The 26574-nt window shown below is 47.4% G+C and overlaps 1 protein-coding gene across 9 annotated transcripts in view; it reads right to left on the bottom strand.

The window, feature by feature from the left end:
• Positions 1-26574, bottom strand: part of trioa (trio Rho guanine nucleotide exchange factor a) — a 59966-nt gene that overhangs the window by 18804 nt on the left and 14588 nt on the right. For 6 of the 9 annotated variants that reach the window (XM_029122632.2, XM_029122624.2, XM_029122625.2 and 3 more), the window contains exons 3-26: positions 20079-20153; positions 18931-19045; positions 17423-17615; positions 14654-14758; positions 14344-14540; positions 14032-14245; positions 11424-11546; positions 10530-10721; positions 9421-9579; positions 8660-8890; positions 7655-7777; positions 7353-7544; positions 6449-6618; positions 4488-4662; positions 4141-4336; positions 3585-3751; positions 3299-3418; positions 2329-2520; positions 1821-1970; positions 1447-1561; positions 998-1113; positions 721-843; positions 311-508; positions 81-196 (exon numbers count right to left, since the gene is read on the bottom strand). In XM_029122632.2, coding sequence (XP_028978465.1) covers positions 81-196; positions 311-508; positions 721-843; positions 998-1113; positions 1447-1561; positions 1821-1970; positions 2329-2520; positions 3299-3418; positions 3585-3751; positions 4141-4336; positions 4488-4662; positions 6449-6618; positions 7353-7544; positions 7655-7777; positions 8660-8890; positions 9421-9579; positions 10530-10721; positions 11424-11546; positions 14032-14245; positions 14344-14540; positions 14654-14758; positions 17423-17615; positions 18931-19045; positions 20079-20153 — 3757 coding nt within the window. Of the gene's footprint in view, positions 1-80; positions 197-310; positions 509-720; positions 844-997; positions 1114-1446; positions 1562-1820; positions 1971-2328; positions 2521-3298; positions 3419-3584; positions 3752-4140; positions 4337-4487; positions 4663-6448; positions 6619-7352; positions 7545-7654; positions 7778-8659; positions 8891-9420; positions 9580-10529; positions 10722-11423; positions 11547-14031; positions 14246-14343; positions 14541-14653; positions 14759-17422; positions 17616-18316; positions 18445-18930; positions 19046-20078; positions 20154-26574 lie in introns of those variants that run through there. The other 3 variants (XM_029122626.2, XM_029122629.2, XM_029122631.2) reach the window with 2 other exon arrangements.

Here is a 26574-nt window from a genome sequence, read left to right as displayed (position 1 = left end):
GATTGGCTGACTGCCACCAATCCACCCGTCTGAGCACGACTGATGCAGAGACAGGAAGTAGAAAGGAAGAGATGGCGTACTCCTTCCTGCGAGCGGACTTGCGTTTCTCCTCGTTGAGTTCGTGAGCTGCGTCTCTCAGCTTGACCTCTGACCCCTGAGGTGTGGCCGGTATGATGTCCAACTGGAGATCCTTACTCTGAGGGAGAGAGACACTTGAAGTCAGTGCGCAGTCATGATTTTTTCCATAAATATATCCGGCTCCGCCAGACCCCGGAATGCCACCATCCCCATACGACCCCCCCAGTCTTACAGCCTTGGAGTTGGAGTCGGAGGAGATGCCCAGGGCCTTCTCCAGACTGGTGCGGTACTTGTCCATGCGCAGGGAGAAGTCCCGGTAGCGTTTGTCCACCGCCGTCACCCACTTCTTTATCTCCACAGCGTGACTGTGGCCCTTGTCACAGAAGCCGTCTGCCAGCTGGATCAGCAGCTTCACACGCTCTTTGGTTTGCTGGGAGGAGAGGGGGAGCGGTGGAGGAGGAATGAACGGAGGAGAGGGGGAGCGGTGGAGGGGCAAGGGAGGTGAGGGGGAGCGGTGGAGGAGGAATGAACGGAGGAGAGGGGGAGGGACGGAGGAGGAAGGAAGGGAGAGATTCGTCCTTAAATGCTCGGTCTACATGTGTAGGTGTGTTTGTCCGTCTGTGTGCGCGCGAGCGCTCCTACTCTGGCTGTGATGTGGAAGTCTTCGTGCTCCTTCAGGAGCTCCTGTGTGTGGTGTATGCTGGACCCGGTGGAGGTGTGTGTCGACAGGTAGAACTCCCCCGTGTCGTGGATCCACTCCAGAGCCTGAGGGGGGAGACACACAGTTTAGGCAGGACTGCGGGAAGAGCGACCCACCACGGCCCCTTTGGGCCGGGCTTTGAGAAGGGATGGCAGAAAACGGAATGGCGCGTTGGTGTGAGGAAGGTGGAGGCGGGCAGTGATTGAGCTGGTAGCTCACCTGTTTGGCGCTGCGTTCAAACACCACGTACTGCTGACACTGGTCCAGTCGTCGTTTCCTCATGGTCCAGAAGTGGAGAACACGGTTCTCCCTCTGCAGCAACTCGTTCAGGATGTCTGACGGCAGCAACAACGCAAAGATTAGATTTGCCGGTCTTCAGGAGGCCTAGCGTGGTCAGGCGGGTCTGAGACACTGCCTCCGGTGCGCGCACACTGCTGCGGCGTAGGTTCGAATCCGGCCCACTGCGCTTTGTCTCAACGCAATCGCTCATTAAAATGCCCGAATATTTATATCTATATTAAAACCAATTATACTATCTTAGTTTCATACTTAGGACTGGGTTGATTTTGGGATAGGCGAATAGTAGCCTTTTGATAATGTGACTGGGGGGGATGTATCTAAGCAAACGTGTGTGTGTGTGTGTGTGTGTGTGTGTGTCTGATACTCACTCTTGACTTGTTGTTCAGGGGCTTTGACATGACTAAGCATCCCGGCCATGTTAACACTATTCCTGTGCATGTACTTCAGGAAGACATCGGCGTTCCGTCTGGCCAGTGTACACGCCTAACCACATCCGGCGCCGGTTGGGGAGAACGGGCACAATGTGAACAAAGGCCCATACAGGAAAAAATAAAGAAATAAATAAATAAAAGGGTGCATGTGTTGGTGTCTGTTTTAATAAGTGTGTTGGGGTCTGTGTGTCTGTGTTTTAATGAGTGTGTGTTGGGGTCTGTGTGTCTGTGTTTTAATGAGTGTGTGTTGGGATTTATGTGTCTGTGTTTTAATGAGTGTGTGTTGGGGTCCATGTGTTGCGTATTCTGACCTTGAGGAAGGCCTCTTTCTGCTCCAGGTGTTTGCTGATCATGGGGGTGACGTGGTCAGACTCACAGTTTGGACCCAGTTTATCGGCCCCCCCACACCAGTCCTCCTCCCTCTTATACTCCTGCTCCAGACTCTCCAGAACACTGCACACCTACAAAACGTAGCACATGGGCTCAGACTACAGACCACCACTACAACTACAACTCCCATAAAGCCCTGCAGCTTCCATGATCCTCCAGTAGCCTTTTCATGCAGCAAAACTACAAACCTATTTACGTACATTCATCCTCACTAGAGCGAAACCAGCTACATACCAGGGGAAATAGCGCCACCTAGGGCTGTGACTAAATTGTGGAACATCTGGGGGTCCCTGAGGAGAGGGTTGAATCTGTCGTAGAGGTTGTTAGAGATTTCCAACACCTACTGAGGAGTGTTTTTTATTACATTATCTCACCATCCCATCTGTAAATGAACCACACAGTCCCCAGCAGTTGGATGTCACCCCCTACCTGTTCGGAGGTCTTGTAGAAAGCTACTGATGCGTTGACCAGCTTGAGCCGGTCCTCCATCTTCAGCATGAGCTGTTGCCAGTGGGACGCCACGCTCTCGGCACAGTCTCGGATGAGGTCCATGTCGTAGTGGTTGGCCTGGAGCAACGTCTCTGCCTTCTGCTGGACCTGCAGCGCACTCTGGTGGGTTTTCTACAGGACGGACGGAACAGAGTCAGGGCAGTCGAGACGAAAGCGAGTCAGTGCAGCCGAGACGAAAGCGAGTCAGTGCAGCCGAGACGGGACCGAGTCAGTGCAGCCGAGACGGGACCGAGTCAGGGCAGCCGAGACGGGACCGAGTCAGGGCAGCCGAGACGGGACCGAGTCAGGGCAGCCGAGACGGGACCGAGTCAGGGCAGCCGAGACGGGACCGAGTCAGGGCAGCCGAGACGGAACCCAGTGTCACGTGTGCAGCCGAGTCTCGTTGGTGCCCCGCCGCTTGGCAGTTCACTATCAACCATCTCAGGTTTTCAAAGGGTGCATTAGCCTAGAAGTAGTTCGGCTAATTTGTATCACGTTTCAGTCCTTTGAAATTCGCTGAGGAAGATCATGCAATGATTATGTGAGTATGATCTTTTTTTAAGAAACGTCTAATCCTACCTACCCAGTTCCAAAGGCTTCTGAAGGAAACCCGATACGGACACGTCTACCTGGTCTACTTAGATATGAGGAGTAAGGCCACGTTGTACTACACCACTGAAAAGATAAGGCACATTTATGGGGGGAAAAAACTGAAACCTTTCTGTTTGACACAACTATATTTCTCATATACTGGCGATTACTAACTTAATCTCTGTTCTATGTGCGACTTCAGAGAGAGACCGAAATAGAGAGAGACATATTTTGTTTTTTTTTAAATCAGAAAGATGAATGGAAGACGCAACACACGCTTTGTTTGAATGTCTAAAAGAGCGTGTGTGTTTGCGCTCACCTCGATGGCATGCTGGAACTGCTCGTGTTCTCTCTGCAGCTGCTCGGCCTCCTGGAGAGAGCTGGCGGTGATCAGACCCGCGTTCAGCATGGATTCCCCGTTACGGATCCAGCCCAGCACCTACACAAACCAGGAACCGGGACGCGTGTTACCGCGGTGGCATTTCGGGGGAACAACGCCGTCGTGATTTCCCTGGTGTTACTACGGTAAGGTTATCAGAACCAGGACATGTTGGGATGAATGGACCACCCTGGGTCATAAGAGGTCTCTCCTCCAGGCCGTGTACCTGTTTGACTTCGGCCTGCAGGTGTCTCAACTGGACGCACTGCTCCAGATGCCTCCGGTGTTGCTCTCCGGACACGTCCAGCTCCTGTTGTTTCTCATGGAGGAACTCCAGAAGGTCCTGAACGCGCGTGGCCATGTCCACATCCCTGTCACACAGCAACTCCACACCTGGGGGAGGAGGAACAGAGGGCAGGGGGGGGGGGGTCATTCAATTCCCCCATCCACGCACGGCCAGAATTCCCCCATCCACAAAACGAGGGCCGAAATGGCACAGGTCTATAGCTTCCTCCCATGTATGCATCTCTAAAATATTAACATATACCCATGAAGACTCCTGGACCACCCACACACACACACACACACACACCCACAACTACACACACACAGCTCCCTTTTCTCCTGGTCAACACCAGCATTTCATGAAAAGTCATATGCAGCAGTTCTGATGGTGTGTGTGTGTGTGTCTGGAAAAACCTGCTGGTGAGTGTGTTTCTGACTGTGTGTGTGTGTGTGTGTGTAATCTCTATTGGCACCAACGTGTGTGCAGGTCAACTCACCCGTGGCCTGTACTTCGTTGACGTACTGCAGCAGCTCCTGTCCCTGGTGGATGACGTCGAAGGTCAGGTTGTTCATGGTCAAGGCCTTGTCAGCGTGGTGCTGCAGCCTCTGCTCCGCCAGGGTCAGGTCCTCCGTGTCGAAGTCACTCATCTGACCGGTCAGCTCCTCGTTCCACGACTCCAGGTCGGAGATGATCTGAGCGGGACAGGCGGAGACGGGTCAGGAGATCGCCGGACCCGTCTCTGTGGGTCGGGCCGTCTCGTACACTCTGGACCACGTTAGCGGACTAACTCAAAGTGTGGCAGAGAGTGGTTCTCACACACAGAGAGACGAGGGAGACACTCACATCGATGGCGTCCCTCTCGAAGATGCGTAGCTGCAGGAAGAGTTCCAGCTTGATCTTTCTCTCCTGGAAGAGCTCCTCCATCTGGGCCTGGGCCTCGTCCAGCTGCTGGAGGACGCCCTCTATGTGGTTGATGGAGCTGTTGTGAGGCGTCTTGTTACTGGAGATGGCAGAGTCCCTACAACGACAGGAAACACACCACACTGAAAACACACACTTTGAACGAAACATATACAAATGCCTTGCTGGGTTCTGGGGCAATTACACGGACACTGCAGAAATCATTACATAACACACGCGCTCACACACACGCACACACACACACACACACCTAACTCATATGTACACAAGACTCACACAGTGTAGAAGTGAGTTCAGGGAGGCTACTTAATTAACCAAACTGTGATGCAACCAGATTTATGTAACAGAGAGGACAGAATGCACCAGGGAAGGAGGGATGGAGAGAGAGGGTGAGATAGGCAAGGTCACACCCTCATAAAAATAGAGCCATAAGAGTCAGAGAAGAGAAGAAAGGTCAGATTGAGAAAGGTTAAATAGATGTGATATGTAGCTTCCCCCCCATCTTCTCCATCTTTCTACTTGTCCCTTCTCTTCATCTTTCTACTTGTCCCTTCTCTCCATCTTTCTATTTCTCTCTGCCGTCTGGCAGTCCACTATGTGACAAGGCTGTTGTGTTTGTAATGTATCCCTCCTCTCTGCCATCCTACTCACCTTCTGCTCTACTTGGAGCTTTATGCTGTGTGGACGTGTGCACGCCTGTGCCTCTTTTGTCAGTGTGAGTGTATATATGTCTGTGTGTTTGTCAGTGTGAGTGCATATATGTCTGTGTGTTTGTCAGTGTGAGTGCATATATGTCTGTGTGTTTGTCAGTGTGAGTGCATATATGTCTGTGTGTTTGTCAGTGTGAGTGCATATATGTCTGTGTGTTTGTCAGTGTGAGTGTATATATGTCTGTGTGTTTGTCAGTGTGAGTGTATATATGTCTGTGTGTTTGTCAGTGTGAGTGTATATATGTCTGTGTGTTTTGTCAGTGTGAGTGTATATATGTCTGTGTGTTTGTCAGTGTGAGTGTATATATGTCTGTGTGTTTGTCAGTGTGAGTGTATATATGTCTGTGTGTTTGTCAGTGTGAGTGTATATATGTCTGTGTGTTTGTCAGTGTGAGTGTATATATGTCTGTGTGTTTGTCAGTGTGAGTGTATATATGTCTGTGTGTTTGTCAGTGTGAGTGTATATATGTCTGTGTGTTTGTCAGTGTGAGTGCATATATGTCTGTGTGTTTGTCAGTGTGAGTGTATATATGTCTGTGTGTTTGTCAGTGTGAGTGTATATATGTCTGTGTGTTTGTCAGTGTGAGTGTATATATGTCTGTGTGTTTGTCAGTGTGAGTGTATATATGTCTGTGTGTTTGTCAGTGTGAGTGTATATATGTCTGTGTGTTTGTCAGTGTGAGTGTATAAATGTCTGTGTGTTTGTCAGTGTGAGTGTATATATGTCTGTGTGTTTGTCAGTGTGAGTGTATATATGTCTGTGTGTTTGTCAGTGTGAGTGTATATATGTCTGTGTGTTTGTCAGTGTGAGTGTATATATGTCTGTGTGTCAGTGCGTGTATAGGTCGGTGCGTGTATATGTCGGTGTGTGTATATGTCAGTGTGTGTATATGTCAGTGTGTGTATATGTCAGTGTGTGTATGTCTGTGTGTGTATATGTCTGTGTGTGTATATGTCTGTGTGTGTATATGTCTGTGTGTGTATAGGTCAGTGTGTATATATGTCAGTGTGTATATATGTCAGTGTGTATATATGTCAGTGTGTATATATGTCAGTGTGTATATATATGTCAGTGTGTATATATATGTCAGTGTGTATATATATGTCAGTGTGTATATATATGTCAGTGTGTATAGGTCAGAGTGTGTATATATGTCAGTGTGTGTGTGTTACCTGAGCTGCTGGATGAGGTCTTCTCCCTCCTTGATGACGTTAACGGTGACCTGCAGGGTGGTCTGCTGCTGCTGGCCGAAGCGTTTGATCAGGTCCTGCACCGCCTCCACCGACTCGGCGTACACATCGTCCAGGAGCTCCTTCTGTAGCTCCTCCAACCACGTCCACAGCTGGGAGCAGACACACAGAGCAGGTCCAGAGAGACTCACATTCAATCCACGGGAACGCAGGGTGGCATGGTCACGATCGACATTGTGTTATTGACATGTTCAGACGGGGAACGAGACGTGTCACACAAGCAAACAGACACACGAGGTTCATCTGTCATCAGGGGGCCTTACAGGGGTGCACTGAACCAGGGGTAGTCGTGGTGCCCGGTCTTATTAATTGAAAACCAAAAAACCTGTGTAAGCACTTCTAATTTTTATGCTGATTTCGAATCTCTTTAAGCGTGACATAGTTTTCATGTTTCTTGGGCATTTACACTGATTTTAAGCCATGCTTGATGTTTTTTCAAAGTTAGTTTGAGCAACTGCTAGTGAAGATGTGTCTTTCAAGGGGCACTGAGGTAATGTCCCACATACTCAACAGCACACAGTTGAGAAAATATGCCTAACTAATGGCAATGGCGCAAACTTAGCAAACTCAAATGCATTAAATTAGTATATATGACTACAATGTTTTATACACAGGGTGTGCCTTGAAATCAAGTGTTACTGGCTTCAAGAGCACTTGGTTATTTAATTTGTTTTTATTCAGTTAGATATTATGTAGGCCATGATTTCTTTGACCTCAGGTAAGAAGTGACGGTATCTATGTCATTTACAGAGTGTTTGAACATCGCAATACATAAACGAATTGCAATATTTATCCAGATTGTGGCCACACCCACACCAGTCCATACCTCTTTGACGTGTGTGTGGAAGGCGACAGACATGTCCAGCAGGACCTTGCGCTGCTCCACCCTCCTGACAAAGTCCTGGATGCGGTCCTCTAGCTGGTGTGCCGCCTGGTAGATCTCCTCTGGATCACACTCCCCGGTCTGGGCTAACTGCTCCGCCGCCTCCAGCAGCTTGTCAGCGTTGGTGTAGGTGTTCTGGATGGGGGAGGTGGACACCAGAGTTAAATGGCCCACAGGAACATCACAAGATCGACTAAATCAAGACGAGTGCGATCAAAGCGGAGCCGAGAGGTGTTTTATCTTACCTGAGCCACCTCCTCAAAGTCCTCGTGTCTTTTCTGCAGCGCTCTGGCCCGATGGAGGGACTTCCCAACACCGGTGTGTTTACTGAGGAACGCCTCCCCATGGTTCTCTATCCAGTCCAGAACCTGCACACACATGCACACACACACGCACACATTAGCTAAGATGCTTAGAAGCTGTTAAAACGTCATGCTGCCTGTCTACCACCGGGGGAGCTCTATGGCTGACAGACACAGGAGCATTACTTCAGCCTGTTAGAAGAAGGAGTTGACATGGGGGTGACTTCCTACCCTCCCTAGCTCTCTCCCAAACGCCTATATCTTCTCCTCCTCCATCCATCCTGCTTTCCACCATCCGAGCATCTCTCTCTTTCTCTACCACTTGATCTCATCAGAATAGACCCAATCTGGCTACAGGCCAGCATGATCACCATGGCAACAGTTACCATGCCTCCAAAGATGAGACCTTGTGTGCAGGAGTGCCTCATCCATCACCGCCCTGTGATCCCTGTGGGTACTGAACTCACTACCTTGGTTCAGTGTCTGGTTTCGGAGGGCTGGACTGTGTTACCAGATATTAATACATGATAACATGGTTTAAGTTACATGATTTTGTAAAAGGATTGTCTTTGATGTTATCACAGTGTCACAGACAGTTTGGGTTAGATATTAACACGTGATATCCCATGTGATTTGGGTCCGACTTAGACATGTGATGCCCCATGTGATTTGGGTTAGATATTAACCTGTGATATCCCATGTGATTTGGGTTAGATATTAACCTGTGATATCCCATGTTATTTGGGTTAGATATTAACCTGTGATATCCCATGTGATTTGGGTTAGATATTAACACGTGATGTCCCATGTTATTTGGGTTAGATATTAACCTGTGATATCCCATGTTATTTGGGTTAGATATTAACCTGTGATATCCCATGTTATTTGGGACAGATATGAACATGCGATGTCCCAGATGGTTAGGATACTGGGAGTTGCTCTGCCCACCTGCTGAACGTCCTGCTGGAACACACACAGCTGCAGTCGCTGGTGGAGGCGGACCTTGCGATGTTGCCAGATGTTCTCCAGTTGTCTCTGGTGGTGCAGAACCTCGTGGATGACGTCCAGCACGTGGTGCACGGCCTTGCTGTAGTTGGCAGAGGCTGTCAGGGAATCAGCTGCCCCTGGGGTCAGAGGGCGCTGCAGCTTATCCAATAGGGCCTTACCATCCTGGCTGACCTGGAAGAGGGGGAGGGAGCAGGGCTTGTAAAACACACGTGCACACACGTCTTGGTACTGAAACATCAACAGGCGGACAGCGGGTCACATGGGACCCAGGACTTGATCAATATGTATTGAGGGGGTTTAAAACCTGGTGTTAAAGAAACACACCAGATAAACAACATTTAAAACTAGTAAAAATGTCAGTAAAAGACCTGTAAAACTGGCATTTCTCTCCCCTCTGCCAGTAGAAGGTAGGGACAGTTTGGGCCTCCTGGGTTGTGAGGTTCAATTACAACCATCCACCCGGACCTTTGACATGTCATACCTCATCTACACGACCCAAACATCTCAGATAGTATTTGAGTACACCTGGTACTACCCCCCCCCCCCCCCCCCCCACACACACACACACACACACACAAACCCCCACCCCACAACAATACTCAGCCCCCCCCCCCCCCCCCCCCCCCCCCACACACACACACACAACGACACTCAGCCTCCCCCCCAGCCCCCCCACAACCAGTCAGACACAGGTGTGTTACCTCTGGGTCGGCAGCAGTGTAGTTTACCTCTGAGTAGGCCGCGGTGATGTGTTCATAGAGGCCCTGGTGGTGGTGGATGGCATCTTCCAGGTCCTGGAGCTCCGAGGGCAGATCCACCTCACCACACGCTTTACACCACGAGTCCACGTTACTCATGTACTGCCGAGAGAGAGGGAGAGAGAAAGAGATGGGGAGGGAGAGAGAGAAAGAGGGAGACGGAGAGGGAGAGAGACAGAGAAAGAGAGAGTATTATATGTTTGCCCTTAAACAATTCAGACACATAGACTGATAGTGTGGCGAGGCTTTGTTTTACAAGTTTTACATTTAACGGTGGAACATGGACAGGTGCACTGATGATATGGAATATTCCAACTGGAAAAGCTGGCCGCCCAGTACGTCTTTATTTGTGTCACATGCGTGTGTGTGTGTGTGAGTCGGTGTGTGTGTGTGTGAGTCGGTGTGTGTGTGTGCACGCGTGTGTTCAGAATGGGGTGGGTGTCGAACCAAATTGTGTTTGCTTTAAAAACTGCTTCATAAACAACAGATGACAACGCAGACAGTGAAATGTGTGCAGTGTGTTTGTGGTACGGGTGTGGTGTTGTGTGTTTGTGGTACGGGTGTTGTGTTGTGTGTTTGTGGTACGGGTGTGGTGTTGTGTGTTTGTGGTACGGGTGTTGTGTTGTGTGTTTGTGGTACGGGTGTGGTGTTGTGTGTTTGTGGTACGGGTGTTGTGTTGTGTGTTTGTGGTACGGGTGTGGTGTTGTGTGTTTGTGGTACGGGTGTTGTGTTGTGTGTTTGTGGTACGGGTGTGGTGTTGTGTGTTTGTGGTACGGGTGTTGTGTTGTGTGTTTGTGGTACGGGTGTGGTGTTGTGTGTTTGTGGTACGGGTGTTGTGCAGTGTGTTTGTGGTACGGGTGTTGTGCAGTGTGTTTGTGGTACGGGTGTTGTGTTGTGTGTTTGTGGTACGGGTGTGGTGTTGTGTGTTTGTGGTACGGGTGTGGTGTTGTGTGTTTGTGGTACGGGTGTGGTGTTGTGTGTTTGTGGTACGGGTGTGGTGTTGTGTGTTTGTGGTACGGGTGTGGTGTTGTGCGTGCGCCAACACCACCCACCTGGTCACATTTCTGGTGGAAGGCAGCAGACATCTCCAGCAGGGTGCTGCGCTCGTCCAGGGCGGCAGCGAAGGCCTTCCACTCGGCCTCCAGCTGACTGGAGATCTGTTTAATCTGTACCGAGGCATAGTGACCCGACTCCAGCAGCCTGTTTCCCACAGACATGATCCTGTTGATGTTCACATAGACGTTCTGGGAGAGAGGGAGGACGGGTGGGTCCGGGGGGGAGAGAGGGAGGACGGGTGGGTCCGGGGGGGGGGGGGGGGGGGGGGGGGGGGGGGGGGGGGGGGGGGGGGAGGGAGGACGGGTGGGACCGGGGGGGAGAGAGGGAGGACGGGTGGGACCGGGGGGGAGAGAGGGAGGACGGGTGGGACCAGGGGGAGAGAGGGAGGATGGGTGGGACCAGGGAGAGGGAGACATTGATTTGGTGCATATAGCTATTAAAACAGAAACTATTTTAAAAAGACATTAAAACATTTGAAGCAGCAAACAACATGAGAGATGGACAGAGATGAACATAGCAGGCCTAAAATAAATGAGTGGGGTCTATCCACATCCAGTTAAGGCGAGCTAAGCTATAATATAAATCCCTGAAAACAGGATGTCTCTGGTTTCTGCTGACCCCGCTAGAAAGAAAGAGAGAATGCGCATGCGCAAGCAAGAGAAAGACAGTGTGTGTGTGTGTGTGTGTGTGAGTGAGAGAGGGAGCAGGGTTGTATTGATCTTAATGCAGGGCTTAATGTCACTGTCACCGTGGTGTACCTAACGCAACACAGCCCACTGATCTGCTGTAAGGCCGTCCGTTTCATAAGCATTATATAAGCTTCCCGTCACCTGACAGATCACTGTTGCTGTGTGTGGTGCGAGTCGATCTGTCTTTGTGCGTTTCCTCACCATGCAGTTCATGGCAAAGTGGTTGTGCTGTGTCTGTAGTTCCATGGCATGAGGGTGGTTGTTTCCGATCTCCGTGTAGCCGGCCAGGAACAGGCCCTTATTGTGCATGATCCAATCAAACATCTGCAGGAAAGGGACCCACGCATACACAGGTTATGATTGGTCATTCTGGGGGTCACACGTGTGTATGACGTAAGTGCTTTCTACACACGTCCAGTAGGGGGCAGTGTAGAGTACACACAGGTTTGGGGGGGGGGGGGGGGGGGGGGGGGCACAGATATATATGTAAGGAATTTGAAATTTCTCACTTTCTAGGCGAGGGATTATAAGGCAGAAACACACTTCACATCATGCTGAAAGTAACCATAGTCACATCCAAATGGGTATGGTGATTTTGTTCCCCATCTGTTTTGGAGTCCCCTATCAACTGGTGTGTATTCACAGATTTCGGATTAAGTCAACACACAACAACACGCACACACACACACACTTGCGTGCACGCGCGCACACACACACTTAGAGATACGATTGGGCAGGCATCAAAAAACTCCAGATGGCAGAGTGCTTTGGCGTTGGCGTATCTGTATGCGTGTACTGTGTATGTTTGCATGTGTGCATTTAGAAACATGAAAAAACACTTAAGCGTGCGTGCGTGTGTGTGTGTGTGTGTGTGTGTGCGCGTGTGTGTGTTTGAATATATTATCTGCAGGGAGAAGAGAGATGGATTGAGTGTCATAAGAGAATAACAACAGACTCTTCAGAGCAAACTACTCGCTACGGTGTCCTAGCAACAAGCCCTTACCGCAGTCCAACATTAATCAGTCCACTGTGCTGCAACCATCCATCAACTATAGCCAATATCATCGTTTAACACTGTGTTATATAACACCTCACATCAACCATCCATCAACTACAGCCAACATCAGCGTTTAACACTGTGTTATATAACACCTCACATCAACCATCCATCAACTACAGCCAATATCAGCGTTTAACACAGTGTTATATAACACCTCACATCAACCATCCATCAACTACAGCCAACATCAGCGTTTAACACTGTGTTATATAACACCTCACATCAACCATCCATCAACTACAGCCAACATCAGCGTTTAACACTGTGTTATATAACACCTCACATCAACCATCCATCAACTACAGCCAACATCAGCGTTTAACACTGTGTTATATAACACCTCACATCAACCATCCATCAACTACAGCCAACATCAGCGTTTAACACTGTGTTATATAACACCTCACATCAACCATCCATCAACTACAGCCAACATCAGCGTTTAACACTGTGTTATATAACACCTCACATCAACCATCCATCAACTACAGCCAACATCAGCGTTTAACACTGTGTTATATAACACCTCACATCAACCATCCATCAACTACAGCCAACATCAGCGTTTAACACTGTGTTATATAACACCTCACATCAACCATCCATCAACTACAGCCAATATCAGCGTTTAACACAGTGTTATATAACACCTCACATCAACCATCCATCAACTACAGCCAATTTCAGCGTTTAACACTTATATAACACCTCACATCAACCATCCATCAACTACAGCCAATATCAGCGTTTAACACTGTGTTATATAACACCTCACATCAACCATCCATCAACTACAGCCAACATCAGAGTTTAACACTGTGTTATATAACACCTCACATCAACCATCCATCAACTACAGCCAATATCAGCGTTTAACACTTATATAACACCTGACATCAACCATCCATCAACTACAGCCAACATCAGCGTTTAACACTGTTATATAACACCTCACATCAACCATCCATCAACTACAGCCAATATCAGCGTTTAACACTGTTATATAACACCTGACATCAACCATCCATCAACTACAGCCAATATCAGCGTTTAACACTGTGTTATATAACACCTAACATCAACCATCCATCAACTACAGCCAACATCAGCGTTTAACACTTATATAACACCTGACATCAACCATCCATCAACTACAGCCAACATCAGCGTTTAACACTGTTATATAACACCTCACATCAACCATCCATCAACTACAGCCAATATCAGCGTTTAACACTGTTATATAACACCTGACATCAACCATCCATCAACTACAGCCAATATCAGCGTTTAACACTGTGTTATATAACACCTAACATCAACCATCCATCAACTACAGCCAACATCAGCGTTTAACACTGTTATATAACACCTCACATCAACCATCCATCAACTACAGCCAACATCAGCGTTTAACACTTATATAACACCTCACATCAACCATCCATCAACTATAGCCAGCATCAGTCTTTATCACTGAATTATTTAACACCTCACAACAGTAAACCACATATAAAAAAATACTTCAAATATATCTGTTACACCTGCAACTCCCTCACACGCCACCAGCTACGTAAGTGTTAACAGCCTTTGGCCGGTAATCAACCTGAGCCACACAGTTAGCCCCAACTGCTTCCCGAACGGTCAGGGCCGCAGTCCGCCTAGCCTCGTCAGAGAGGTGACCGGGGTTTAGTGTATCTCGGCAAACCCGACAAATGTCCCAGCATGCGTCCCGACGCGGCGCCCAACCTTTTCGGCGTCCTGTTCAAAGAGGCGCAGCTGGAAGCACTGATCCAGCTGCAGCTTCCGGACGTGCCAGGCCTGGTGGAGGTGTTGCCGCGTGGCATGCAGTTTGTCCAGCAGGGTGGCCACGCGCGGGACCAGGCCCTGGGTGTCGGCGTTACACACGCCGCTGGCGTTGGAGTTCCGGTACGACTCGCTGCTCTGGATACGCTGCAGCAACCTGGAGGAGGACGCACGCGGGCGTGTCATATCAGCATCAGCGTCAGCCCTGTTCGAAGAGAGGGGTGTCGAATGCGTGTGCGTGCGTGTGTGCCCTACCTCTGACCCTCCGTGTCCAGCTCCTCTATGGGGGCCTTGATGACCTTCTTCTTCAGCGCGGCGTGTTCCTCGATCATGCGCCTCGCCCCGTCTAGGTCCGTGGGGAAGTCTTTCCTCGCCACCACCTCCTGCATCTCCTCCAGCCTGGAGAGCATGTGACTCGCGTGGCCGGTGAACTCCTCAAACGCAACGCGCACCTGGAAAACAACGCGGGGGGGGAGGACTGAGAGATCCAGACCGCATATCATTTCATCTCTGTTTATTATCGACGCCCCTTTTGCGAAACCGCGGGCCGGCCGGCGGGACGTACCTCAATCCACTCGTCGTGGTTGTACTCCAGGCTTCCCTCAAAGTCAGCGGTCAGCTGGGAGGGGTCAACCACCTTGGACAGGCCCTCCAATGACACCATCGTGGTCTGGATAGAGAGGGGGGGAGGGAGGGAGGGATGAGGACAGAAGAGGGGGAGGGAGAAGAGTGGGTTCAATTCTGATGCGATAGTTATCTCGGCCTGTCCATCACTGGGACACAATGACGGGCAGGACCCTGCAAGCTCTGTAACCACCCTGTTGTGGGGCCCCTCCCCCTTCGCCTGTCACAGGTAAACACACAACACTACTAGTGGTGATTCAGACATCTGATTGGCCGTGGCAAAAAGGGGAGTCTTGAGGAAACCGAGGGTCAGAGAGAAGAGAGTCTGACGTCTCACCTGATTGTTTCCTTTTCTCTGACATCACACCCCTAATTCTCTCTCAAGAAACTGCTGATATTAAACACCATTTTGGGGTACATTTAGGAAATGTCTTTGCTACCTCAAAAATGTGAAGACACCGACTAAGAGAGACAGTAATATGAGTGTTTTCATTCTCCAGTGCGTCTGCTGGCAACATAACACCATCCCACACAACAGGGTTAATGAACCCACACACTCGCACAGATAAAGGGACAGAAAGAGGAGAGACCTGACAACACCAGCGTGGGCAGAGAGAGAGAGAGAGAGAGACCTGACAACAACTGCGTGGGCAGAGAGACACAGAGAAAGAGAGAAAAAGAGAGAGAGCAGAGAGAGAGAGAGACACAGAGAGAGAGAGAGAGAGACACAGAGAGAGAGAGAGAGAGACACAGAGAGAGAGACACGGAGAGAGAGAGAGAGACACGGAGAGAGAGAGACACGGAGAGAGAGAGACACGGAGAGAGAGAGACACGGAGAGAGAGAGACACGGAGAGAGAGAGACACGGAGAGAGAGAGACACGGAGAGAGAGAGACACGGAGAGAGAGAGACACGGAGAGAGAGAGACACGGAGAGAGAGAGACACAGAGAGAGAGATGGAAGAAGAGAAAAACTAAGACCTCTACAGCCACATGAAGGCGGAGAGAGGTCAAGGTTTAGAAAGCATCTCCACATCTTTATCATCTAATACATCTAATCTCTACTACAGGAACGCACCGTCTGTTCCAGCTCCTAATGGCAGTTTAAATGTAACATTTATTTGAAAAGCCCCACTAAGCATTGGGTGGAGAAAAAGGGATTTTCACCGAGTGGTGCTTAAGAGTGAACACACACACACACACACACAGAGAGAGACAATGGATGTTAAAAATCATGTGGGGTTGTGTGATCTGTCATGTGATCTGTCATGAGGCAACCGACTGACACTGAGACACATGGCTTCACACACCCCCACCCAATCAATACAGCCCTCAGAGACACCGGAATACCTCAGAAGCACCCCACCAGGGGTGTGTGTGTCTCTGGGTGTGTGTGTTTGTGTTTGTATACGCGCGTCTCTGTGTGAGCGTCTCCATTAGCCGATCATTGACAGCCTTTTCTAAGTGTCTGTGAAATAAAATAACTGGCAACGGTACTGCCCGTGGTGTCAATCATACAGGGCGGTTTCACGCTACAGCTCCACACGTACGCAACTGCCGCCGAGGAAAGTGAGAGGAGCTAACCAGTCGAGCTAAAGGCAAGTTTGACGGAAAGAGGACACCCGGTAATGATGAGCCTACAGGGGAAATGTCCACAGTCACACAACTTTTAATGCTGTAGTGGACAAATATTAGAGACATTGCGGTGTAAACAATGGTCAACGCGTACAGCAGCTGTGCCTCAAACTACTTCTCCTAGAGTTCAAAGGTTAGGTGAGGCAGGCTGGATAGCGTATGTTCTGGTTCTGTTCAGGCCCATCCATCGATAACATTCCAGCCCTAAATATATTATCGCTCATTTTTTGTACATATAAATAATATGTATAAACAAGTGTCTATTCTTCTTGGATAAACAAGTCAGGGCACAAGTTGGTAAAAAAATTATAATAAAAAGGTCATTCAGTAAGAGTAGTTTCTTTATACTTCCGGGTGGGTTCAGTGTTTTTCTCTTGATGTGCAACGGTGTTACATAGATTTGATAGAATCATGGTTGTCTCACCGTCAAGCACCAGGAACTCAGGGCTGTGTGGCACTGACGGTTTCACTAAACCAAATGGCCACCGTTGCTATTTCTGGTTGTAAAGGTTGTTTCTGAGTACAGACTGGTCAGCCTGGGGGTGAAAATCTTTGTGGTACAATGGGACATTGAAATGGTCATGTGGAAGTATATAAAACACTGAATGTGTGTGTGTGTGTGTGTGTGTGTGAGTTGCATTATTTTCTTATGCCACCCCCGAGTCAGACTGTCATTCTAATCGGTGCTAGAAAGAATGGATGACTGGTACAATATTTGTTTTATATTTCAAATATGTAAAATGTCCCTATCAGTTTTCCGCTGCCTAACCCTGCTGTGTGTGCACGTGTGCGTCTGTGCACATAGTTAAAAATAATGCTCATCTCACGATCAAATTAGACACAGCAAATCAACCAATGTAAATCAGTCAAACCAAACAGCCTAGGTCTTCGATACATTACTGCATCGCTCCGTCAGAGTTACAACCCATTTCTAAATGATGAAGCCCACAAGCCTATCAGAAACCACTCCAAACAGCAAAGAGCCCAGTACAGCACTCGAATTGCAGTACTCCTCGAACGTGAAACAATCCACGCAAGACATATCTGAGCTTCCCATACCGTCAGACGTCGGTTTACCTCGAATTCGAACTTGGAGCTGCCGAAGTTGGTGCGTTGTTTCTGCCAGAAGTTGTCCGGTTTGATGATGAGAGCGACGTGAATACAGCAGGGGAAGGACTCCTGCAGGATCTTCAGTAGAGGTTTGATGCTGTCCCACTTACTGCCTCGCATGTCCACTATGACCGTGAAGCCATGCTTGGCCACCTCCTCGCTGGGGGGGGGGGGGGGGGGGGGGGGGGGAGCACAAGAGTGGGAGGTTGGGAACGAGACAGAGGGAGGTGAAGTAAGCAAGACGGTGGGAGTGGAGAGAGAAATTGAGGAGGCGGTGAAGGTGGGAGGTGTGGGTGGAGGTGGCAGGGACAGAGGGAGGTGGTGGTAGGAGGAGGTGGTAGGGACAGAGGGAGGAGGAGAAAGAGTGGGAGGGAGAGGCAGAGAATCAAAACAAACCATCAGATGATGACGCATTTTCTCCACGGTGAAAAGCCCGCACAGCAGAACACATGCAGACAGAATGATAAACCCCCAAACACACACTGATCTGCAGCCAGAGAAATCAGCACATTAACACCTCGTGTAAGAAGCCAAACAAACAAAAAGAAACCCAATGCCAGCGTTGTGAATGGAGTTACACTCTTCACCTCCGTCCTTCATCTCCCTAAATCCCTCATTCTGTCAGAACACACTAGAATTCCTCCCCCTTTCTGATGTCCATCTGTCCGTTCATCTGTCCATCTCCCATCAAAGCCAAGAGGGAGACATTTCCATTTAGACGAATGGAGAACACACACACAAAAATACGATGCCACAAAAAACTGAAGCAAATGCATCTACGGATTATCTCCCACTGTACACGAAGAGCGGAAGAACTGTTGTAAAGGAGCTCGTAAATGAGCGAAAGAGAGAGACACGTACCTCCGAGGAATGAGAAGTACCTCAGAGGAAAGAGCAGCAGAGTACAGACCTACTCATCCTCGGCCATCGTCATAACAACAACTACTGAGCAGATCCAGCAACAGCACCGCCTCTGCTACTGCGACACTGTTGTCCACACACAAACTCCCCACGCATGCGCTCTTCCTCTGTTTTAATCCCCTGCTCTCTCCATCCCTCACTCTGTCCATTCCATGTGGACTCTCCCCATCCAGCTCTCCGTTCCTCTCTTCCTGTTTCATTAGAACGCTACATCCCTCTCTCCCTCCTCCTCTGGGCCAATCACCATCAATTCGTTTCACACTCTCCATCCATTTTGCTCTCATCTCTCTCCTAGTGGAGGGAGGATTCTTGGCACCAGAGGAGATGCGGCGGGTTTCGGGCTCAGAATCTCTCTCTCTCTCTCTTTTGTTTCTATCCTTCCATCTCCCTCCCCTATCCCTCTTTCCCTCGATTGCTTATAATCTGAATCCAAAAGACAAAAACACCCCAAAAAAAGATGCATCGCACGCACAAACATGCACACTCGCACGCACGCACGAACAGGCTCGCACGTACGCACGCACAGGCTCGCTCAAGCCTATGCTCACACGTACTTGGGGATGCTGGCGAGGTATGCTACGAGTCTCCTGAGGTCTTCGGCTCGTATTCTGTCGTGGTTACTGCGTGACGGAAACGTTAACACAGGCCCTCCGCGTCGGTCTCGGCCGCCTGGAACAAGAAGGACGAAAGGGTTAAGTGAGAGAACACACACCACTGTTATCACAGCCAGTAACGGACTCTCTGGGGGAACCGGACTGTGCACAACAATGCAGCCATATAGGCGTTCATAAGTCATTTTTTGTAAACGAATCAATCAAATCGATAACGTTGTTAATAAAAAAAACGATTGATTAGTTGGGTCTGCGTAAGACGCGGCTAAACAAAACACAGAAAGATGGAGGAGACCGCGGACCTGAGGGTTCTGCTTATCATAGAGCTGGAGTTGTGTGTTTACATGAAACATCAGTCTACTAATGTGATTGATCATGTCATCAGGGTCATAGAAACTTTGAAGAGTATGCATCCCCAGTCACCCTCAATTTTCTGAGTTGTAGATATGTTGTCTGTGAACTTCAGGCTATAATGTAAGAAGATTCACAGCAATATCTAACCTTTACTTTACTCCTTACATACTAACACATTAAGGCATACTATTCAGTGGGGGTTTAGCATACTATTTTACATAGTATGACAACCCTATTACGTAGTTGTATTCTTCATTTCTTTTGATCCCTTTAGAATAGCTCATTGGGAACTAAAGAGTAAACTGGGGTCAGACCTCTTTTTCAACCAGCATTTTTATAGTCAAACAGTCTGAATTACGTATTTTCTTCTGACAACCCTGACTGATTTGTGCCTGTGCCAGTGTATTTTATAGAAGAGGCCAAGGGTCTGTCACAGATTACCACTCCATGCCAGTGTTTTGTTTTTCTGTGGGGGGATTGTCAACAATCAGTCTACCAAGATCAAGGCTCCAGAGCTGTAAATGTGTGAAGCTGTACTTAGTGAATGTGTCATGTTCCATTAGCGTGGTTTATAAAGAAAGGAGGATTTTAGCTTGAGCTCAAACACACACATAGTAACACACACACACACACACACAATAACACCCACCCACACACCCACACACAATAACACCCACCCACACACCCACACACAATAACACCCACCCACACACCCACCCACAATAACACACACAAACCTGATAAGAAGGCAACTTTTTCCTTTAGAATTGGCAACACCTCCATTGCCTTCATTTCTTCATTTCTTCGAAAACCTGGAGAAGAGAGAGGGATTGGAAAGATTAAACATCACATAAAAGCTGACAACTGCCCATACCTTTCTCTTTTCTTTTTCTTACAGAAAGTAATTGTTCAATTACTCCCTTCCATTAATAAAGTAAATGAAAAATAGGTATAGTTTTAGTGAAATTGTTTTACAAATTCACTAACATTTTTATTTCTTCATTGAGCAGGCTTTGAAGAGTATGTTGCCTAAAACTACAATTTAACTTACAACAGATTACAACAGATGTGATGCCTAAAAGAAAAAAAAGGTTTGTGCTAGAGATTCAACAAGTGGTGATGTTCATAAAAAAAATATGAATTTCATTATCAATTCATTATTACCCCCAGAAAAAAAAGGGTGCCAGTGGTTACAATGGTGGAAAGTCGTCATTATGACAGGAAAGGGAGAAAGGTCAGCATGATGAGGTCAATCTAAAACAAGTGTGTAATGTAATGCTCTTTTAAAGAGCCCGTTTCAGTTAAGCGACATGGCATGATATGTGTGAGAAACAGAAAGTGATAAACCTTTCACCTCAAGCGATGAGATTAATTCTATTATTTTATTTCCAATTGTATATTAGAACTGTCCAAACAAAGATTTTGATGGACTTAATAAGTCCACTTATTTGTTATTTCTGTTCTGATATTAAATTTACTCTCATTGTTTTCATGTTGCTGATTCACAGCCTGATTGAATTAAGTTTCCAATGACCAGATAGAAACTCCAACAACAGACAAAAACACAGACACTCAAACACACACAATTTATCAAAAGTGCATACACCAAATTTCCAGCGTACACCTGGCGTACACCCAAAACCACGGTGACTTTGAGATTTATCAATATGGACGTTGGCGTATGGCACTCTCAAATCCTACGCCAGCTCAGGAGGTGGTGTACGCACGTTTTGAGTTAGTGCGGAAATGCGCATGTTGAGTTATATGTTCTCATCATTTATGTTATATTATGTTGTTTAATTATGATACTGACTGTTGTATACCCAAAATTGTGCAAGAGTTAATTGTGCGCATGTGTGAAGAGACGGGACTTTTATTTTGACCTGTCTCAAGTAAAAAATGTGCAGCTGTATACTCAGCCCCTGCTGCAGTTCCCTCGTGCACTGATGTTATGCCAGTGCAGAGATGTAAACTGAAAATAAAACAGTATTAATAGTTATATTTGGAGTGATCTTTGGTGGATGGATGACAACAAAATATTGCACATGGACATGGCGGAGAGAAATGAAACCTTAACAGCGCAGAAAAGAAAATCCTAACGCACTGACAAACTAAAAGATGTGATATATTATGACCTACTGTAAAAAAAAAAAACAACATAATTACAAACTTCAGTGTTTATTTTTGTGCAACATGGACTTCAAGGTTTCATTTGTGTGACTTTACCAAAGCATTTGACTTGTATTCCTTCAGATGCGAGTCTGTGCGCTTTACATGACGTTTCAGGGTTAGGCCCGGCAGTTGCGCATGGACTGGGTTCAGTAATAAAAGGCTTTGAATTACCAAAATATAATTCAGACTGACAAAATAATAAAATGACATTCTTCTTCTTTTAGACAATAATAGAAATAATAATAATAACGACATTCTTCTTCTAAATAACAATAAACGTCATTGATAAATATCATGAAATAATAAGACGAATATTACAAATTGTCATGCAGTTATTAATGTGAATGAATAGTACTCCACATCACATCATCATCTTTTATTCCGCGTTTTAAACTGCCAAATGAAACAATTTTATTTCTTTCTATCTCCCTGGTGATCGTCTCAATCTCCACGTCAGAGAAGTTTCTCTTTTTTGCCGTCTTCCGTGTGTCCATGGCGTAAAATGAGGGCGTGGGGGAAGCGGAGACTTGAATATATAGGGGCGTGTTATTCTAATGACGATCGTTTTCATCCGCGGCATTTATCAAGGGAAGGTATTGCGTACACCTGGATTTTAAAGGTACGCACAGTTTCATAAATCAGGTGATGAGAGGAGTGTAAGCAAAATCTTACGCCAACATATACGCCCGTTTCTACGCAAGAATGATAAATGAGGGCCAATGAATGCAGTATGATTTTCGGAAATAGGAACTCACACCGTAAGTTAAAAACACAGGTACTGGAGTTAAAAACACAGGTACTGGAGTTAAAAACACAGGTACTGGAGTTAAAAACACAGGTACTGGAGTTAAAAACACAGGTACTGGAGTTAAAAACACAGGTACTGGAGTTAAAAACAGATTTGCTTGGTCAAGAGAAACCAAAGAGCTACTCCACCTACACCAGAACATATAATCTAGCCGATACCACAAGGCCTAGTCTAGACAGCACAACATCTAAACCACAAGGCCTAGTCTAGACAGCACAACACCTAAACCCCAAGGCCTAGTCTAGACAGCACAACATCTAAACCACAAGGCCTAGTCTAGACAGCACAACACCTAAACCACAAGGCCTAGTCTAGACAGCACAACATCTAAACCCCAAGGCCTAGTCTAGACAGCACAACACCTAAACCACAAGGCCTAGTCTAGACAGCACAACACCTAAACCACAAGGCCTAGTCTAGACAGCACAACATCTAAACCACAAGGCCTAGTCTAGACAGCACAACATCTAAACCACAAGGCCTAGTCTAGACAGCACAACACCTAAACCACAAGGCCTAGTCTAGACAGCACAACACAACACTTGACATTGTTGTAATTTAGCATCTAGTCTACGCTACAACACGGAACCAGCTGTGTAGCAAAAGAGCAGAAAAGCCTCATTATCGAACTTAACGCAGAGCAAGAAAATGACCCCTTGTTGGGCAATACCTCAATATCTATAGGTTGGTCACATTTCCTCCTTTTCACTCTATGGCCTCTCTCTCTATACTCCTCTTCAATTTCTCAACATCCTGCAGGAATTGGGGACAGAACTTTTTTATGCCCCCACACAGCCTTCTCCCCTCTTCATGTCCCTCAATCTCTCTCATACTCCCTTCTGCCTGCTCTTTCCCTGCAGACTCATACGCGTGTGTGCTTAAAGCCATCCGGGACAGTTCTCCTGGGAGGGAGGGAGGGCTAGAGGTGATGTCACTATGCTCTTTCTGCAATGTGACAGTACCCTGGAGGAGTAAATGAGAAGACATCATAATGTAGACGCTTCTTTTAAATGGCGCTGTTCCTGAGCCACACAGACACACACACACACACACACACACACACACACACACACACACACACACACACACACACACACACACACACACACACACACACACACACACACACACACACACACACACACACACACACACACACACACACACACACACACACACACACACACACACACACACACACACACACACACACACACACACACGGGAGCTGGCAGTATACTACATAGCATGCCTCCACACACACAAGGCATTGTGGGAGTGTTTACGGCTGAGGTGACAAGCATGATCCTAAGGCTGATCCTCGTCTCATATTCTCTCTCTCCCGCCATCTTTATCAGGTCTTAATCAATCCTCTGAGGGGGTATGAAATTAGATCACGTACAAAACAAACGATCACCTAGACACAGCCCAAAGCCCAGGCCTAGTCATCTTAGAGATCTAACATAGTGGGGACTCAAAAACAAAAATTCCATGTTCCCCAAAACCTCACGCTAACCCTAACCCCAACCTAATTCTAACCTTAACCATAATCTAAATTTACTCTCAGTTAACTAGCCCTAATACCTAACCCACAACGATTTAACTTAGCCTACCCATAATGCCTAACTCTAATTGGAAGTTTCACCCTAAACCTAACCCCAAGCCAGAAAATCATGATCGTTTTTTTCATGTTTTACTTACCCATCTTCAGACATTTGCTGAGCTTTTGTTCCCAGAAGTCAAACTTGCTCAGAGAAACACACAAACAGGGAAGCGCAGCAACCAGGCTCCCATCATCATCAAACGGCAGCCCCTTAAATGGTTTGGAGTGTTCTTGTGTTCCCCTCAAATCATTACTTCTTTAATGGTACATATTGTTGCCCAGCCATAGATTTCACAATTCAAGAGAGAAGGATGGATTAGCAGTGAGAATTAGCGTCACCTACGAACAAACACATGCAGCGGGCACAATCATGCCCACTAAGGGAAAATGCGCTTCTGCTGCCTTAAGTGAATTTAGCGTGACAGGAATACAATTTCTGATTTGTTTGCAGTGCTCCATAGGCTAACTTCTATTCCGTGAAGATTTCCCATTATCAGAAGGTTGTTTCTGCCCAACAGGCAACACAGTAGATGCCCTAATGAACCCCTAGTGTACCCCGGGCATACGGACACCCCCACATTTCTTAAATATCCCATATATTAAAAAGGCAGTCAGTCAAATATCCGGTGCCAAATTTTCCTGACAGGAAACCTGAGTGTGTGTTCACGGGCCCTGCTCAGTATTCCACAATAAGTCCAGTGTTATTTCTTGGATGTCATGACCTGAGCTGCTCTATATTTTTAGCCTTCTAAACTCCCCTAACATGACAGAATTAGGAAGAGAGATGAAGAAGTGAGTCCATTTTCTGTTCCTCAACAGCCAAAAAATTTGGTTTAGGGGTTGGGCCTATGTCGGCACCTGGTTTCCCGACTCCGATAAGCGATTATCACGTTCACACTGCCCACCTGTCAGCAAGGAAAGCTTTATAGACGATTGTTTTGTTGCGCATGCCCTTTTCCTATTCGCTCGTTGACTTTCAATAGATTTCTTCTCGCGTCTTTTGATTGGCTCAGAGCTGACATCTAGCGACCAGTGATTCAACAAGACAAGATGCTAAACGTTAGATGCTACTCGGCGATGGTAATCAAACACAGCATAATGTTAGCGACCTGAGGTAAGATGAGCGCCAAGTGATCACAACTTCTACAATCTCCACAGTGTCCCATGGCCTTTACCGGGTTACAGATTAGTGTTAAGTGTCAGGGTTAGAAGTTAGGTTAAGGACTGAAATCTAGGATTAAGATGAAGATTAGGTACTTTGTTCCTTTACGGTCTATATAATTCTTCGTGGGGGGGGGGGGGGGGGGGGGGGGTTTGAAGATGTTTGAAAGCAGCTAAGAGGTGAGAGCCAAGATCGATGACTAAATAAAATGAGTGAATAAGAAAGAACCTAAAACCCTGCAATGCTGCTACAGAACATGATGTCATCCTGACTGGCCACCACAGACTCTCATGGATGGACGGTTGCTTCTAAATCCTTCGGGTTTCCAGCCGTCTGGTCTATCCCTCTCTCCCTCGCTTTTTTTTTTTGGATAACAAGTAAACTTTTTCAAGCCTTTCTTCAGCACTCCAACAGACCCCCGAAAGGCGAGAAGCAGTATGGGTGCGTCAGTACACCTCTCCTGATTCAAGGGTGACACTTTATTTTTCTTGTGTGGCTCTATCGTGTGGCGCACTGTAAAAGGAACCGTCGCTGCTTCACACCAGTCAGCTGGATGGGGGCGGAGCTTGTCGAAGGGCTTCGGCCAACCACCAGCGACGATGTCGCGTAAACGCGTAAACACAACGGCCCGTTAACCTACACTGGACCCAAATATACGATCTTACCGAGTTACACTCGGAGGCTAATCAAGGAAGGACAAGAAAGAAAGGAGAGGATTTCAGCAGGCCAGAATGAACCCACGCTGCCGAGGTACATGAACACCAAACGAGGCCACCCCCTAAGCCACAGGCTACTTTTTAAATGAGTGTGAATTTTGAGGACTGGTGATAACACATGCTAAGCTCAGTAGCAATCACTCCTTTAAGCCCCTCCTGTGTACAAAAGTCCTATGACAGTTTAGGAGGGGGACAGGTTCTTTGCAGACTTTTAATCTCAGTCTTAACTCTCTCAGCGTGTGTGTGAGTCAGGGGAGAGGGATAAGAGAGTCAGGGGCACTGGAGATAATCCTGACCGTGATCAGACGTGTGGTGTCTCTCTCACACACACACACACACACACACACACACACACACACACACACACACACACACACACACACACACACACACACACACACACACACACACACACACACACACACACACACACACACACACACACACACACACACACACACACACACACACACACACACACAGACAAAATATGCCAGCACAGCGTTGTTTGTGTACGGATAAGAGAAAAATGCTTAGAAAGTGTGAAAGGTGGAGTTTCAAAACACCCTCCAACGTTTGAATAGACAATCAGCACTCTACTTCAGACATATTTACCCTACCGCTCCACATAATGTTTTACTATATTCACCTGTAGGATATTATCTGCTTGGAGACTAACTGAACTGGCAGCTCTATCGCAGTGAAGCTGTCCCTAGCTGGAGCAGGGGGTCTGGTGGTTTGTCGGCCACTGGACGATCTTGATGAAATTAGG

The sequence above is a fragment of the Esox lucius genome, chromosome 10 (genome assembly GCF_011004845.1).
Source record: "Esox lucius isolate fEsoLuc1 chromosome 10, fEsoLuc1.pri, whole genome shotgun sequence".
Lineage (NCBI taxonomy): Eukaryota > Metazoa > Chordata > Actinopteri > Esociformes > Esocidae > Esox > Esox lucius.
Note: the sequence above shows the minus strand (reverse complement) of the source record. Positions and strands in the feature narration are given on the sequence as shown.